The sequence below is a fragment of the Podarcis pityusensis genome (genome assembly GCF_964106645.2).
Source record: "Podarcis pityusensis genome assembly, chromosome: 10".
Classification (NCBI taxonomy): domain Eukaryota; kingdom Metazoa; phylum Chordata; class Lepidosauria; order Squamata; family Lacertidae; genus Podarcis; species Podarcis pityusensis.
Window position 1 is genome coordinate 26,324,061 of NC_138035.1, and position 16,704 is coordinate 26,340,764.

General features: G+C 44.4%; 2 protein-coding genes and 1 long non-coding RNA gene across 4 annotated transcripts in view; 2 read left to right on the forward strand and 1 right to left on the reverse strand.

The window, feature by feature from the left end:
* Window positions 1-5,563, forward strand: part of POLR3B (RNA polymerase III subunit B) — a 61,446-nt gene extending 55,883 nt beyond the window's left edge. Inside the window, exon 28 of the mRNA XM_080971673.1 lies at window positions 4,949-5,563. Within this exon, the coding sequence (XP_080827799.1) occupies window positions 4,949-5,078 (130 nt within the window). The 3' untranslated portion in view covers window positions 5,079-5,563. The remainder of the gene's footprint in view (window positions 1-4,948) is intronic.
* A 2,237-nt stretch (window positions 5,564-7,800) lies between these two features.
* On the reverse strand, window positions 7,801-12,691 carry LOC308457723. Its single transcript, XR_013977081.1, has 3 exons — window positions 12,610-12,691; window positions 11,078-11,767; window positions 7,801-8,859 (listed from the first exon to the last, which is right to left on the reverse strand). It is a non-coding gene; the product is annotated as an uncharacterized lncRNA (long non-coding RNA).
* Window positions 12,692-15,659: 2,968 nt separating this feature from the next.
* Window positions 15,660-16,704, forward strand: part of RFX4 (regulatory factor X4) — a 64,159-nt gene continuing 63,114 nt past the window's right edge. Inside the window, exon 1 of one of the 2 annotated variants that reach the window (XM_080971698.1) lies at window positions 15,660-16,289. In XM_080971698.1, the coding sequence (XP_080827824.1) occupies window positions 16,247-16,289 (43 nt within the window). In that variant the 5' untranslated portion in view covers window positions 15,660-16,246. The remainder of the gene's footprint in view (window positions 16,290-16,704) is intronic. The other variant, XM_080971696.1, reaches the window with a different exon arrangement.

A 16,704-nucleotide genomic window follows, 5' to 3' on the forward strand; every position in this document is an offset into this window, starting at 1 on the left:
CTGCTTCTGTTAAGGATGTGAAAAGTCACTTTCTCTGGGAAGAAATCACTATACAAGGCCCAGTGGAAAGGAGTACAGAGGGAGTGGTACTAAGCTGAAAGATCAAAAGGGAGGTAGAGAGATTAGAAGCTCAGAAGTGACTGGATGGGGAACAGATTACCACACAGTGTTCTCAAAACACTTAAGACCTGATAAATGGAGGCAGACACCTGAAGTATTACTAAGGTAGTGGAAAGGGGAAATGCTATGGGTTGTATCCAGTGCTGTGCAAGCAGACTTCCACTCGAGCAACAGAACCTCTACTTCCCCAGAAATCTGCACTAAAGGGACTCCCGACCTCCTGAAGCAGAGTTTTGAGGGTGCATGGTGGGGGGTGGCTACAGGGTGAAGTCCCATTACATGAGCAGAAGTCTCCCCCCATTTGCACAACGGCAACATCGGCCCGAACCCTTTTCCTTTAGGCAGAAAACATGTCAAACAATCGGTGGGCTTCCTTAAAGGACTGTATGCCACCACGCCCAGTTCCAACTCTGACAACCAGCTTTTCATGCCAAGACAAATTATATATATAAGCCATCATCATGCGGCTTTTCAGGCACCAGGCATTTTGAATGTCATTTAGCTCTTTTCATAAAGCTTAAAGGCTTTAATTTAGACTCTCATATATATATTTTCCTTTGGTATTTGGTATTTGGTGGATGTAGAAAACATAAAGGCTAGCATTATACACGGCATATATTTATCTGCAAGTGCAGAAAGGGTTGGTTTTTTTCCTTGCAGCAAAGCAGAGAAGATTCTGCATCCTCAATATGCTTGCAGATGCTTTGCCAGGTGTAGTATAGCCTCAAAAGGAAGAAACGAGAACTAGAGGTTTTTAGAGGTCAGAGGAAAGCAATTGAAGACTATAAAAAAGATGCATGTAGCCATGGAAGGGTGTAGGAGCTTTGCTTCTTGAACATTTTAATTTGGAATCTTTAGACTACTTTTCATACTTTCATAAGGGTTATAAACTAGTTTTTGTTTTTTGTTTTTAACGCTGAGGTTCACATGATTGTGTCCATTGTTGGGTTCCATTAAAAAAAATTAAATGATAAATATTCAGAAAATTACAATCCATAGCTATGGCCACTTACTACAGGAAAAGATTACAGTTTTAAGGGGAATATGAAGAATGGCATTTGCAATTTCACAAAACTTGTTCAAATGTTGTGATTTGCCCTATATAAACTCTGGAAAGGCATGCAATTCTGGTCTTCTAATGTATTTACTGGTTGAGGGAGCATAACCTGTAATTGGGTTTCTTATCCAGTTATAAGGTTCTTATTAGGTGATGATGTGTTCTGTCTGTCAATAGTGGGAGCCAAGCAGCCCTGTAATGAGCAACACAATAGAAACTAGGCAATTACAGCAGCTCCAGACCTCTGAAATGGTCTTGGCCAGCTTTAGTGAGGAATTGGTATATAAACAAGCTTATTGCACGACACGACTCTAAAAACTACATGGAAGACTGAAAAGGAAGGTGGCTATTTGAGTTGGACGTATCGCCAAGAACCATCAACCAGATAGCATTTCTAGTGCAACTTAACAATGGACAATTTTGTTGGCACTAGGACTGGTCTCCTTCAAGGAGGGGACAGCAGAGTAAAAACAATGCTATCCAGAATGTTTTTACTTTATGCAATCATCAGCTATGCATTGCCTTAGTCCAGAATTTCAAGCACTCAGCAAGGACGTTAACACCGGCCTTCCCCAACCTGGTGCCCCCAGACATTTTGGACTGCAATTCCCATCATCTCTGATCACTGGTCATGGTGGCAGGGGCTGATGGGAGTTGCAGTCTCAAACATCCAGAGGCCCCCAGGTTGTGGGAGGCTGCCTTGCCTTAAGCTGGAGTTTCTAAATGCTTATTTTGGAAAGCCATTCTGAGAGGGTTGGAATTGGTGACTATATGAATGCAGCTGCCAAGGCAGAAAATCCAGTAGAATGATGACGTGTTGAGCTAAACAGATTTTTTATTTCACAGATCTGGAAGTATTTGGCTTTCTGGGAAGCCTTCAGCACAGCCTCTTGCTCCACATACCCTTTTGTAGGCAGGCCTAAGGGAAATAAGCCTTCATTCTTCACCTGCTGTCTTCCCTGTGTGGAATTATAGATTACAAGCCCCTTGGGGCAGAGACCTGTCTCATCATTTGTAAAGCATCATGCACATAGATGGCGCTATATAATTCACAGGGAAGTAGGAAAGGGAATTGGATAAACAGTGTGGGCCCAAAAGAGTGCACACGACCTCTTGGTCTTTCTTTCCAGTCGGTCGAAAGTGCATTCTTCTTGACTCTGCCATCTTCGCATGAAGAAGCCCTGCAGTGGGAGGCAGGGCACATAGAGAGGCGATCTTGGAATCTGCTGTACCACTAGAAAACTTCTAGGAACACAGGAAGTTGCCTGATACCAGGTCAGACCATTGGTCCATATATCTCAGCATTGTCCACACTGACTGGTAGCAACTCTTCAGAGTCTGTCCCAGCCCTGCTTGGTCTTGCTGGGGATTGACTCTGGAACCGTCTGCATGCAAGTCAAATGCTCTACCACCAAGCCGCAGCCCTTGCCCAAAGCAGTTAGGTCTGTGCATTATCCAGAAATGCAACCAAACTGTATACAAGAGATGGTTGCGGTTGATAAATTTTATTATTTATATTTGTCTTAGAATCATAGAATTGTAGAGTTGGAAGGGACCGTGAGGGTCATCTAGTCTGACCCCCTGCAATGCAGGAATCTTTTGCCCAACAGGGGTCTCGAAACCATGACCTTAAGAGTCTCATGCTCCCAACTGGGCTACTACACACTGAGCAAACAAGATCTGTTGTCTCATATATCCAAGCAACACTTTCTAGGATTAGTCTTCAGGTTGCCATTTTCTCTTCCCAACATGCTGTGTAACCTGTTTTGGGTAGGCTCTAGGATGATGCCTATGGGCATTTCAAAGGCACGATAATGCCCAACTTAATGGTCTCCTTAGATGCATCCCCAGCTACATATATGATCAACCCAGAGATTCAGGAAAACTGACATCCTGGAAGCTCTTTGGAAATTTTCTAGCCCCCTTGCTCTTCTACCTGCGGTGGGGGAAACTCAGGCACACACGCCTCCCCCCTCTATTGCCTCTGCTTCAATGTGATGCCAAATGACTTGTGGGAGGAAGATTTTAATCTCACTACACAGGTTGGGGAGTAAGATCCAAACAGCCCAAACCACCTTCTTTTTCTTTTTTAATCATCCCTAAAAATGTATGTGCTTGGCCGTAATGAAACCATGAGCAACTGAATTAGTGGGCTCCCTTTTGCTTTTGGACAGGCGTACTCGGGGAAACCTGTTAATTGTGGTGTGTGGGTGAACGTATTGTTGTCTTTCCTCTCAGCTCCAGCAAGTACAGGTCTGGCCATTCATTCAGCACACAAATTAGATTGAGGGGGCGCCTCATTCTTCACTCCTAAATTGGAATACCACAATTAACATTTCTGTGCCTCTGACTGAAGGTTTCCTTGGTAATACAGGGCTGCAGCAGAGGCTCGTACTGCAGTTAGGGGAGCACACCAGTTTACATTAAACATTTACAGCAGGTGGGCCAGTAGTGGAAGTAGGGTGGGAGAGGAAGGGAACTCGTACAGAATGACCCTTCTTTGTAGACTGGAATTAGCTCATTATAAGATAATGCTGACCTATTTCATACTTAAAATGTAATTTGCAAAGAGGTATAAAATAATTACTCAAAAGCGGCACTTTCAAAGCCACCAGTCGCCAAAGTGATACTATAATCCAGTTCCGAAATTGCAGCACACAAATTCAGCATCAGCACCAGGTGTCATCAGGCAGTTGTTTGGGGTTCAGCACCCTGACAGGGAAGGACTGTCCTGGACCCCCCCCCCTTTTTTTTTCTGGTGCTCAAGGGAAGAGCGGAGTCACTGTTTAAAAATCCTACTATGTCCCTGAATGCTTCTATCATAGCAGTTCTCCCTGGGATTGTGGGAAAATTAAATAGAACTGCTGTTGAAGTGGGGGAAGAGTTGGGGTCTTGGTTAGGTAAGATGCTATTCTGTTCCTTGGCTGCAAAGGCAGCCATTCTGCCCTCTGTAGGGAAAGTAATGTAGTTTCCTTCTTCAGCTGTTCATCTACCATAGGAACAATTTGCCTGGCTTTATTTTACATTCGGTTCAGCTCTGTAGTGCCAGTACACAGAGTTTAGCTCATGGGTAGCCAACATGTTGCCCTCCATAGTTTTGTTGGACTACAACTCCCATCATCCCTGACCATTGGCCTTGGTGATGGGAGCTGTAGTCCAGCCACATCTGAAGGCACCACACTGGCTAACCCTGCCTTAGGTGACCATAACTGGATGACTTTGGGCAGAGCAGTAATTCTTCATAAATAGCAGTGATTAAGAGAGCATGGGTCTTATGATTTGCCACCTTCATTGGGGCAGCTACCCCAAGCTAAACATTTAAATAGCAGTTTCTACCTCATATCTGAGCACAATTTGAAGTGTTGCTGTTGACTTTTTAAAGCCCTGTGTACCTTGGGATCCTCTGTACCTGGAGGAACACCTGTTCCCATATAAACCTGCCTGCGTTTTGAGGTCACCAGCAGACTCTCTCCTCCAAGTGCTTCACCATCATAGGTGAAGCAGGTAGCAACCAGGGACAAAGCCATTTGGGCGGTGATGCAAATACTCTCCCCTCTCTCCTAATTTAACATTTTGTAAATTAACCAATATAAAGGCTGATTGAATTTGAATTGTTTTTTCTGTATTTATTTTATTGCAATTAATTCTTAACCAACTTGGGAGGAATTTAGCCAAAAGATGGTGATAAAATACAATAAAGAAATGGATATATCTCTTTGTCTCTTTTACGTAAATATACAATGACCTTGGTGTTTCTTTCCTATCTTTCAGGTGCCATTACTGCAAGTCCTCCTGTCATGTGTCTTCCCTGCGCATACCATATGCCTGTAAACTGTTATTCCAAGAACTCCAGTCTATGAACATTATACCCAGATTAAAACTGGCCAAGTATAATGAATGAAAGTGTTGAGGAATGAAGAGACAAAATGGCAAGCGGAAATATAATCGGAAAGAGCTTAAGTGGCTTCAGAAGTGCTAAAACCGAATTGGCCCCTAATTCCTTACTGTTTTTTTCTTCTCTCTTTGACTGCGGAACAATGCTGGAGAAGAACAGTTGGAAGCTGTTAGCGCAAAGACTCAGGCGGTGTTTATCTGTGGCACTAAGCTAGGTGCCCCCTTCCACCAAGGCACTGGGACTATGCAAACTCAGTTTCCACTTCAAATGGATGGAAGCACTGCAGATCAGCCATGCTTAGTGGATTGCTTCCTTTGTCAACACAGTATTTAAATATGTGCATAAACTTAAGAGTGGGAACACAGTATTGAAATCAATAGGATTTCAAGGAACAGTTTTGCAGAGTCTTAACTGGTGCACAGTTTGGGGTTAGTGTAATTGTTTTTGCACAATGTTTGGTTTTTTTTAATGAATAAAAATTTTCAGTTACATTTTTCAGGTCTTGAGCTTTTGTGGTGTAGCAGTACTGAGATCCTATTAAGAGTGTCAGCTATAGGTTCAAATGAGAGGGGGAATAGTTTTACAGAGCTCTCCGAATATAGTGCTTTAAGGAGGATATGTTGAAATAACTTACCACCTTGTTCTTGTCTGTTTTGTGATCTTATCATAGCTACTTGCTTGGAAATGCTGGACATTCAAGTCCTTCTGTGGCACATTCCCACACATCCATACCTATCAATGGGTGTCTGTGACAGCTGCCTCCCAGCACCCTGGGTCCCGTGCTTCCAGGGGAAAGAAGATCTGGCCACAGCAGACTACGCACCCGTGTCTTGCACCGTTTTAATAACTTGCTGGGGGAAATTCTCTCTGCTAGTGTGCCCTTTCTCCACCAGCCTAAACTCTAACCTTGGGTCTCCCTGAAGTCTCTCAAAATAGCACAGTTTATGGTTTCCAGACATGAGGTTGTTTACAATAAGCTGAGGCCACACAGGTTTATGAAACAAGTCAACGGTATACTAAGATGGAAAAAAATACAGAATTTCAAGGAAAAATGCAAATTCAGCAAATTCCCCAGTGGAGCAAAATAACAAAATAAAGTAGATTAAAGTACCAGCCACTTTTCCTGAACATAAACCATCCCTCACTTTACCAGACTCTCCTTTCTTCCAAGCTTACTGAGCATTTTCTTCTTATGCTAGACCCACCTCCAGCCTGGCTCCCTTTTCTATATCCTTTCTCTACCTGCTCCCTGCCAATCACATGCTCTGCCCCTTGAGTTGCAGGCTTCAGGAAATTAGTGGCTTTTAATTTTCCCCACTCTCTCTGCTGAGCCCCAAAGCAGATCAGGCTTCACACAACTCTAAACTCCTCAAATCAAGAAAGGGATGTAGCAGACAACAGAGATGCAAATTCCCATATGATTTGCATCAGTCCATTCAAATAGTGCAGTAAGTTCCCATTCCTTCACAGTGCCTATTCAGCAGAACACCAGCTTGAAGTTCCCCACACATTTCTCATAACTCTCTTGTTATTGGCCCCATGCTTCTGAAAATGCTACTTTTCCAGAGACATCTGCATGATGTATGCCGTATTTGTAATTAACCACAGAGAGCAAAGCAAATTTTCTTAGTTTTCCTGTCTGCACAAACTGAACTTTAAAGGTGCCTGGACCCATTTGCCTATGATTTGGCAGGCTTTATCCAGTTTGTAGGGGCTACTATGCCTGCAGATTGCACATACTTCTGTCAAAGGGGGGGGGGGCAGGCGGGGAGAGTTGCAGCTATTTTTGATTCCCCATAATGGGGGGGGGGGGGAGGGATGCAACAGATTCAGGCCCTGAGCCTCCAAAGTGCTTTGTACCAGAGCAAGCTGCTTTCCAAAGTGCTGAACTGATCTGAATCTAGTCATGTAGCTACTGCATCCCCTGACTATCTGTGCTAGTGACATTAGGAAATATCTCTGTATGGTCCTGGAAAACAAGTGTGGGTAAGAAGCTGACGCTGAGGACATTCTAAGATAGCATTTTTAGAAATGGTATCTGTTCTGTCCACTTTGTTGTTGTTTAGTCGTGCCCGACTCTTCGTGACCCCATGGACTAGAGCATGCCAGGCACTCCTGTCTTCCACTGCCTCCCGCAGTTTGGTCAAACTCATGCTGGTAGCTTCGAGAACACTGTCCAACCATCTCGTCCTCTGTCTTCCCCTTCTCCTTGTGCCCTCAGTCTTTCCCAACATCAGGGTCTTTTCCAGGGAGTCTTCTATTCTCATGAGGTGGCCAAAGTATTGGAGCCTCAGCTTCAGGATCTGTCCTTCCAGTGAGTACTTGGGGCTGATTTCCTTCAGAATGGATAGGTTTGATCTTCTTGCAGAGGCTGCTAAAACAGATAGAGCGGTGTATATTAACTAAATATGTGGTGTCAGGATGAAGAGTTCGGATCCGTAAGCAACTCGGGATCATTTTGGGACCAGCTGGGTCTCTACAAAAGAGATGCGCTGCGGTGGAACTAGACTGTTGGCACTTAACTTCACAAAAGTCATTTGAAATGTTTTATATTTTTGTAAGCCACTTCGAGGAGTGGGGTTTTTTAGTTTAACAATGAAGCAGTATGTAAACTTTGGTAAATAAATAAATGTGAAAGAAGAATAGAACCAGAGTCAGAAAAGATCTTAAAGACCATCCAGTCTAACTGTTTATTGATGCAATAAAACCAGTACTACGGTATTTCTAATAGGTGGCTGTCCAGCCTCTGCATTAAAACCTCTGCCCAAGGAGAACCTATCACTTTCTGCAGCAATTTGTTCCATTGTTGAGCAGCTTATACCATCAATAAGTTTCCCCCCTAATGTTTAGTCTAAATCCTTTTTCTTTGTAATTTGAACCCACTGAGTAAGGGGCTACCCACTCTGGAGCAAAAGAAAACAAACTTGCTCCATTATCTATGTGGCAGCCCTTCCAAGTATTTGAAGACAGCTATGCTATCGCCTCTTAATCATCTCTACTACAAGCTAAATACACCCAACTCCTTCAACCTATTCTCATAAGAGCTGGACTTCAGATCCCTCCTCATTTGTTGACGTCACACTCCAGGCACAGAGATAAACCAGAGGAAGGAGGTCCCTTAATAACACAAACATAGTAACCAAGTTATGGACCAATAAATAAAATGAATGGTGAATAAATAAAATGTATATACAATAAAGGATTCAACCTAATATAAAAGTATGTAATGCAAATACATACAAATCCAAAACACACAACTAATCCTCAGGAGAGTACAACAGCCAGTATAAATTAGTAAAGTTAATATCCGTATATGAAACAAATTCCATGCATCAGTAGAGTTGAAATACAAATTTCATGCAGTAGTACAGTTAATACTGATGAAAACTCCAGAATGTATTTTTGTTTCAGTACTTCCTCAGAAACTACTGTAATAAATGGCAGCCAAGCTTGACTCTTCCCAAGATATCACTGAATACATAGCAATGTTAAAAAAAAAGAAAAGATTAATTAACAAAAACCAGGAAGCTACCCTCCAGACACCTTCCAGTTTGTTGATATTCTCCTTAAACTCTGGCATCCAGATCTGAACTCCAGCTGAGCAGAACAGAGAAGTGCTATTACAACTGGCAAGCTGGAAATTCAAAATTGCATTAGCCTCTTTAGCTGCCACACCACACTGCTGGCTCACGTTTCATTTGTGGTCTACTAAGAAAGTGTTTTGAAACTGTCAGGAGCTGGAGAGCATCTGATGCAGCTAAATTCATCCCTAGCCACTCTTGAGCAGCTTGCAGCACATATAAAAAACAAAACATCAAACATTAAAAAACAGAATATCCTATACAGGCAACAAACAAACCAATAAATCAATAGAAACCAATAATAACACCAATAATAAACAGTTTAAAGTTATACCCAAATTAAAATAACTGCCAACCCCAACTAAACATTTAACTAGCCACAGCCCGACAAAAACAAAACAGAGGAGCCAACATTAGAACTCTTTTAAACATTGTAAAACATTTTAGCCAGTTTCCCCAACCCAAGAGTCGTTCCAGCAATGTCCCAGTGGTCTCCCAGGAGCCTCTCTTGGCTTTTAAGGATGAGTCTGGGACCCATCCCCTAGGCCAGGTGGAAATGGGCCTTGCAGCAGGGAGCAGTCTTCCTTCCAGCACTCGCGGCAGCAGCAATGTGTAAATGTTTTAAATAATCAGGTTCAAGCTTAGAAACAATCATACAAAACAAATGACAACTCTTTAAAGAGACAGAAGTTGAAGGGAAAATGTGAGTGCTTACTAATACAGTGGTATCTTGGGTTACATACACTTCAGGTTACAGACTCTGCTAACCCAGAAATATTACCTCAGGTTAAGAACTTTGCTTCAGGATGAGAACAGAAATCGTGCTCTGGTGGCGCGGCGGCAACAGGAGGCCCCATTAGCTAAAGTGGTGTTTCAGGTTAAGAACAGTTTCAGGTTAAGAACGGACCTCCGGAACGAATTAAGTACTTAACCCGAGGTACAACTGTAGAATGTCAGAAACATGGTAAAACGCTGATAATTATTGAATGAGGATTAGAAGGCTAACATGAACCAACGGTTTAGTCAGGCTAAACCAGCCTTTTACAGTGCAACCTTATTGAATTGAATAAGGTTTACCTCTGAATAGGCATGTATAAGATTGCACTGGGTGAATTTGTAAGTTTCAGTTTCAGTTTCTCATTTTTTCAATCTTAAATACAGTACAGTTCTGCACGTTTCCAGCCTGGGGACTTTTTAAAGTCCTCATGAAAATCTATCAGCATTTTAGTTGCACACTTCACCTGATATACACATTTTTGCATGCAATTTTTCCTAATATGTATGTTTATGCAAAGCAGTCTTCCAAATAGAACTCCTTTTTCTATGTTATTTTCGCTGATCAATGCACTTTTATGCACTCTTCCCCCTACTATATGGATTTTTGTAGACATTGCGTGGCTGGGGGGACTGCATTTCAAATTCAGAGAGGTTGAAATGTCGAAGGAAAGTCGTGTTTCAGTTTGCGCAAAGTGTGAATCAGAGAGGTTCACCTATGACTCTGAACAGAATCGCCTTCCTCCCCCATCACTAACTGTTAATTATTTCCATGGTGTGGTTGGATTTCTGTCCACTGACTTTTCTCAGATAGTTGATGAAGATGGGATGGCCTGAAGAATGCTTCAGGATCTTGCGGTATCAACACAATGAGCTGTGGTAGGCAAAATGTTGGCCACCAGAGTTTTTGTTCCCAGTCCAGCTTCTTTATCACTTTGTATTCCAGTGTCCAGGCAAAGCTGTTTACCAGAAATGTTATTCAATGTGAAGGTCACTAGGATGTTAGTCCAGCTGAGATGCTGAATGCAGTTTGTGTCCTGTCCTAGCCAAATCCTCACTTTGCTGTTGGAAGTAATGACCACCTTTATAAATTATTTTCCAAAGTGGTGCCCTTAGTCTGCAAACAGACTTTTTTTACTAGCTTGAATTACTGCACTAGAATAAAGAGGCTGTTGGCATTCCTGAATTTAATGTACTATAAATGTTGAAGAATTAAATGAGTTTATATTTTTAAAAAAGAAAAAAGGGAGGGGTGGGCTTGACAGTAAAAGTCTGAACAGTCCTAACTCACTGCATGCAGGAGCAGCAGATATTATTTCACAGGTGGGTTATATTTATTAAATGCAGTACATCACAAGACTACGTCACAAATGAAAAGTTGGTAAGGGGGGAAGCCATTAATGCAATGATAATAATATATGCAAAAAATAGAAGTTAAATATCATAAAAGCTAAATTAAAAGCACCACACAAAAGGTTGTTATCAGGAAAAAATATATACAGTATAAAGCAAAAAAAAAGAATATAGAAAAAGCTTTTAAATAACTTGATCCAATAATGAAACCTAAACTGATTTAATCTTAGGAGCATAGAGGGTTGCCATGTAAGAAGTCAGATTTTTGGTCCATCTAGCTCAGTATTGCCTACCTACACAGGATAGTTTCAGACAGGTGTCTTTCACAGCCTTAAGGGATGCTGGAGACTAGACGTAGTACCTTTTGCATGCAGATCAGGTGCTCTGCAGATCAGCTATGGGCCTTCTCCTGTTGATAAAGGAAAGCAGTAACTAGAAAATGACTACCCCCAATCACCCTATGTTACCTGCTCATTCAATTATCCACTGATATTATTTGGAGCATCTGATCTTCTGGGTGATTATGAAGATTACCTGCTTTCCCCCCAATGTTACACAGTCTGCAAAAGTGTCTTCGCTGAGCTTGGTGTGTAAGCCTTCCTCTACAGCAGCATTGTTGAGATGGGGTGTCCTGGCTTCTTCAAGAATGCTAGGTATTTGATGTGTGGGTGAGGTTGAGATGAAAATAACTTGTGGGCTCTCTCTGCTTCCCTGCAGCACTACAAGGCTGTCTGAACATATATCAGATGGCACAAGACCTGACAACAGATTTAGAGGCCTTTCCCCACACTTGAGGATGCAGAGTGGGTTCAGCTATGTTCTCATTTTATATTCACAACAGCTTTGCAGAATTTAGACAGGGTGACCTGCCCATAGACACTGGGGACCCCGCTGGGAAATACTTTCCCCCCCACTTGCCACTTCCATGTAGCTTTAGCAGCAATTCCTCACCCCACCAGCCATTCATAACGGATGCTCTGAGTGATACTACAGTGGTGCCCCGCAAGATGAATGCCTTGCAAGACGAAAAACTCGCTAGACGAAAGGGTTTTGTGGTTTTTGAGCTGCTTCGCAAGATGAATTTCCCTATGGGCTTGCTTCGCAAGACGAAAACGTCTTGCAAGTTTGTTTCCTTTTTCGTAAAACCGTTAATACCCAGGGTGCATTGCTTGAAGAGGTGCAGTTGCGACTTGACTTCGAGGAGCAACTCATAGCACGCGGTGTGGTAGCCTTTTTTAAGGTTTTCGAAGACTTTGGCGATTTTTGAAGCTTTTCCAAAACTTCTTTTGCAGCCATTTGGTAAGTTAAACTTTTAAAACTTTTTGGGGGGTTTTTGGATTTTGGGTTGGGGTGTTTGGAATTCAAGGACTTGGTGTTGGGGTTTGCAAGAATCTGGAAGCTTGTGTGTTTTTTGTCTGCATTTTTATGATTTTTTGTTACCATTGGGCCACTGCTGTTTTTTTAAAAAAATTATGGATTTGAATTTCTGTGTGGTGGGTGGCTGGGCGAACAGTTGAGGAGGGGTTTGCAAGAATCTGGAAGCTTGTGTGGTTTTTTTCTGAATTTTTATGATTTTTATTGTTCCTTCAATTTTTGAATTTATTGTTCCTTCAATTTTTGAAATGCTCTTTACAGTATGTGTGACTTTAAAGAGCACTTAATAAACTCTTGTTGTACCAAATTTGGCTTTGTTTGGACTTTTTTTGACCATAGGAATGCATTAATTGAATTTCAATGCATTCCTATGGGATTTCGTGCTTCGCAAGACGAAATATTCGCTAGATGAAAAAACTCGCGGAACGAATTAATTTCGTCTTGCGAGGCACCACTGTACTTCATTGCTGTATCATAGCGCAAAATGTATTGGCAGAAGCTGCCAAGCTCAGTATTATAGTTGCCGTTGTTGTTGTTTAGTCGTTTAGTGGTTTAGTCGTGTCCAGCTCTTCGTGACCCCATGGACCAGAGCACGCCAGGCACTCCTGTCTTCCACTGCCTCCCGCAGTTTGGTCAGTTGCCATAGATTGGGCAAATGCCCTCAGAAAAGCAGAACAAAATAAAGAATATTAAAAAATGCACTTGTGGGCGGTGTGTGCTACCAGGTTGATTGAGAACTGACACACACACACCCCTTCCAGAAGTTTTTTCCCTATGCATTTGCATGGAGAGAGGAATGTGACCCTTGTCCCCACCAGAGGTGGGTTTAGGGGGGGGGCGCAAGCTAAAATCCACATTTCACTGGGCACGGATCCACAGGGGCGCTGCAGGGGGCTCTGCAACTATTATGTAGAATGGAAGGTGAGAGGCAGGCAGTGCAGAATTTTGGTGTTTCACAGGGCACTGCTGAAATCTGAGACCCCAAGGTCCTCCACCGCACCCATATCCTTATTTACATTGCTTCTACCCTCCAACCCACCCACTGGATGGAAGGTCTGAAGGGGATGTGTTCATGCAAGTTCATCTGAATATGCGCAGGCTCCTTCCTGTGGTCCAGAACTCTGCCAGGTCAGGCTGCCCAAATGCATGCAGCCTGAGGTCCCTCTTTCAGTGGTCGGGTTGAGATCCCACCACTCAGTGTGCAAAGGCTGGAGCCACAGGGATGCCACACTGGGAGCCCCATGCTTTCGGTTCCAGTTCCAGTCAGTAACTATCCCTCCCGAAGAGCCAGTCAGTGCTTTGAAGCAGAGGAGGCTTGTCCATTAGGGTGAATGGGGTGCTGCACAACCTTCAGTCTGCTCTCAGCCAGTCCTCACCTGCCAACTGCCTCATGTACAACCAATCAGAGGATTGCTCTGCCTCCTTTTGGTTCTGGCTTCCCCTATTGGCTGATCTCCCTGGCTTTTACCCCACCAATCCCAATGGGCACTAGCCACTGCTGTTCTGAAGGACTTCCAGAACTGCACTGAGAGCTTCAGCGGAGACCATGGCTAGCTACCAGCCCAAGGGTGCTGATTGGCAGGTCTGTTCTGTGCCACTCTGGTTCTGGTATCTGGTGCATGGACGACCACCCTGCTCCTCCTGGTCATCACCCAACACTCACTCTATCACATCACACTGGTTCTCCTAAAGCAGGAAGGTGGTGGCCTGCCTAGCTTGGTATGACTTCCTGTGCCTACAGCAGAAGTGGGCAACCTTTTTCGTGTTCAATACATCTTGGCACTGGGTGGGCCCAGAGCTGGTGCTGAGCAGGGCCAAAGAAAACACACCCTCTTAAGTATCTCAGGAAAGAAAGGAAGGAAAAAGAGTATGGGGTGGTGGTAATTCAAACTCCTTCCATCCTCCTTGTCATCTGCATGAAATCTGCTTGAGGACCGCATGAGTCCCCAGGGGGCAGGGGCTGCCAACTCTTGGCGCACAAGGTCCATTGTAAAAGATGACCAGTGTAAGGTTACAGGAGACGTTTTGGGAACTTAGGAAAACTCCTCTGTAAAGCTATTTGGATATATTATCATTCATGAATGGCTCCCTATTAAGCCCTGGCTCCAGGTGATTTTCTGCCTGTCCTGCCTGTCCAGCAATGCAGACATGTGCCCACCTAGCCAGGGTTCGACAATAGAGGGCACCTTGGGTGCCTTCTCCACCTGCATCAGCAGCTTCTGTTACTTGCAAAGCATTAATCCAATAGGAGACCCCCGGAACAGTCTGACATTTATTTTTCTCCTTGATCGCAAGTGTTTTCTATCTCCTCCCTGTGATATCAGAGAGTTTGCTGCTGCTGCTGCTTTTTCTGTTTTAAACCACCTCATTGGAATTTATGATCCAGACATCCCCTCTGGCTTTTTCTTCCATTCTGACTCCAGCTTCTCTATTTAACTTTGCCCCCCAGGACTTTGATCTGCAAATTTCCACCGGCCTTTCTTTCCTACCCCTTGTTAGTTTTTTTGTTTTGTTTTTTTTTTTTTACTTTCAAAATATTGTAAAAGCATGTAGTGAATTTGCTCCAAACCGTTTTGAATCACTCCAAAGGTTTCCATATGCTGCATTTGGGGCATGGGGTGTGATGGGGGAATGTGGGCATGGTGTGTGTGTGTGTGTTTTCCTGCCTTAAAGAGAATATAGGGAGAGGAGAGGGAGGGAGGGAGGGGGAGGAGAGGGTGGCTTCCTCCCTCCCTTTTTTAAACCATGTTGGCTCTGTCCATGGTCAAAGTAATTCAGCCGTAATCCCCTTTTCTCTTCCTCTCCTAGCCTTCCATTCATATTCTAATCACAGCTTTCCCTTCTCTCGAAACCAGCCACTTTATCAGAGCTCCAGTTTTGCTACTCGCTTGAGCCCTTCCCAGCACACAGAGAGACGCCTTCAGAAGAAACGGGCAACTTTTCTCCCATCTTCCCCCACCAGCCTGCACGCATCTCTGCCTCCAAACAACCCTGCAAGGGGGGGGGGGAGTCTCTGGGACCTCCAGAGGGATGGGATCAGGCATATTTCAATCCACAACATCTATCTCTTCCCCTCCCGGGAACACACGCACTAGCTTCTTCCTTACTGTAATAACCGAGAGAGAAGAAAAGAAGCGCTTAGATTTATCCCGGTGATGATGGGGAGACGGGTTTGTTTTCTGCTCCCGTGTGCATTTTAGGGCCTCTTCACACGTTACACCCCAGCAATACTCTAGTCTGGAAGCCTATTTCTGTGATGTTTGAGAAAACAAAGCTGTAGCGTTCACATTTCGATGGGTATCTTTTAAAAGATTGTAAATGTGTGAACAGTTTACACCTAGCATGGACTCCTTAGTTCAGAAACAACCTGCACTTCCAAGATGCTCTGAGCGATTCCCTAAGAAGAGGTCTAACGTAGTCTTTACATGCCCCCAAACAGTGCCCGAGAGAGAGAGAGAGATCTAAGCCAATTTTGATCTCAGCCAAAAGCTGGGTGGTGGATGGGGGAGCAGTGGAAGAAGAGGGGGCGTCTCTCTCTCTCTCTCTCTCTCTCTCTCTCTCTCTCTCTCTCTGGAACTTTAACCAAGACAAACGTTCCCTAATGGCAAGTGGGGAGGAGGGAGAGGCAGCCGGGGAAGGGGGGGGGAGTGTCGGGCTTGCGTAGATCTGAAGCCCCCCTCGCTGGGGGAGCGCTTTTCTTATTCAAAACAGTGGCACAATGGGGTTCACATTGAGCCTTGCCACATCCCCATCTGACTAGCAGCCATTCATCAGGCTGGCCGGCCTATCAATGACATTTCTCCCATCAGGGCTCCTATAAAATGACGCTTTTTCCCATGAAACATCCGCAAACATTTTGACGGCTCTGGCGTTGCCCTGTTGGATTTACTGAGGACCTCTCCCTCTCTCTTCTCCCCCCTTCCTTCTCTCTCTCTTTCTCTCCCCCCTCTCCCCCCTTTCTAACCTCCACCCCCCCCACCCCAGCACACCTCCTTCTCCCTCTTTTCTTTCGCCGGCATCTCTGAGCAAAAACAGGGGAACTCCACAAAACTTCAGGACTTTGGGGGCTCCTGCACTGTCCATGGGAACAGCATGCATTGTGGGTTGCTGGAGGAAACTGACATGGATTCCACAGGTCAGTCCGAAGCCGTCGGGGCGGCAGGGAAGAGACTCCGTCCGTCTTTTTTTGCGCCCAAAGTTTGGCAGAGATCAAGGCGAGAGAGGGATCCACAGGAAAGCGCGGCGCGCTGGCCTGGGAGCCATGGGATCCTCCTAGGTTAGCCGCTTCCGCTCGAGGGGATGCGCCTGGGAGTGGACCCCGAGGGCTGGGGAAGGTTCACTGGTTGTCACTGGAAGGGGGGGGGGCGATCCGAGGCACGTGGACTCGGAAGACTTGCTCTCGAGGGAGGGTGCCTCGGCTTGCAGAAGCCCCCCATCTCCCAAATCCAGGTGGGCAGGATCGAGCTGGGCAGCCTCTCATTTGAAGGAATGCGAGCAGAATTGAATGAGCAGAATTGATTTATTTATTGAGAGATTGGCGAAGTTAAACT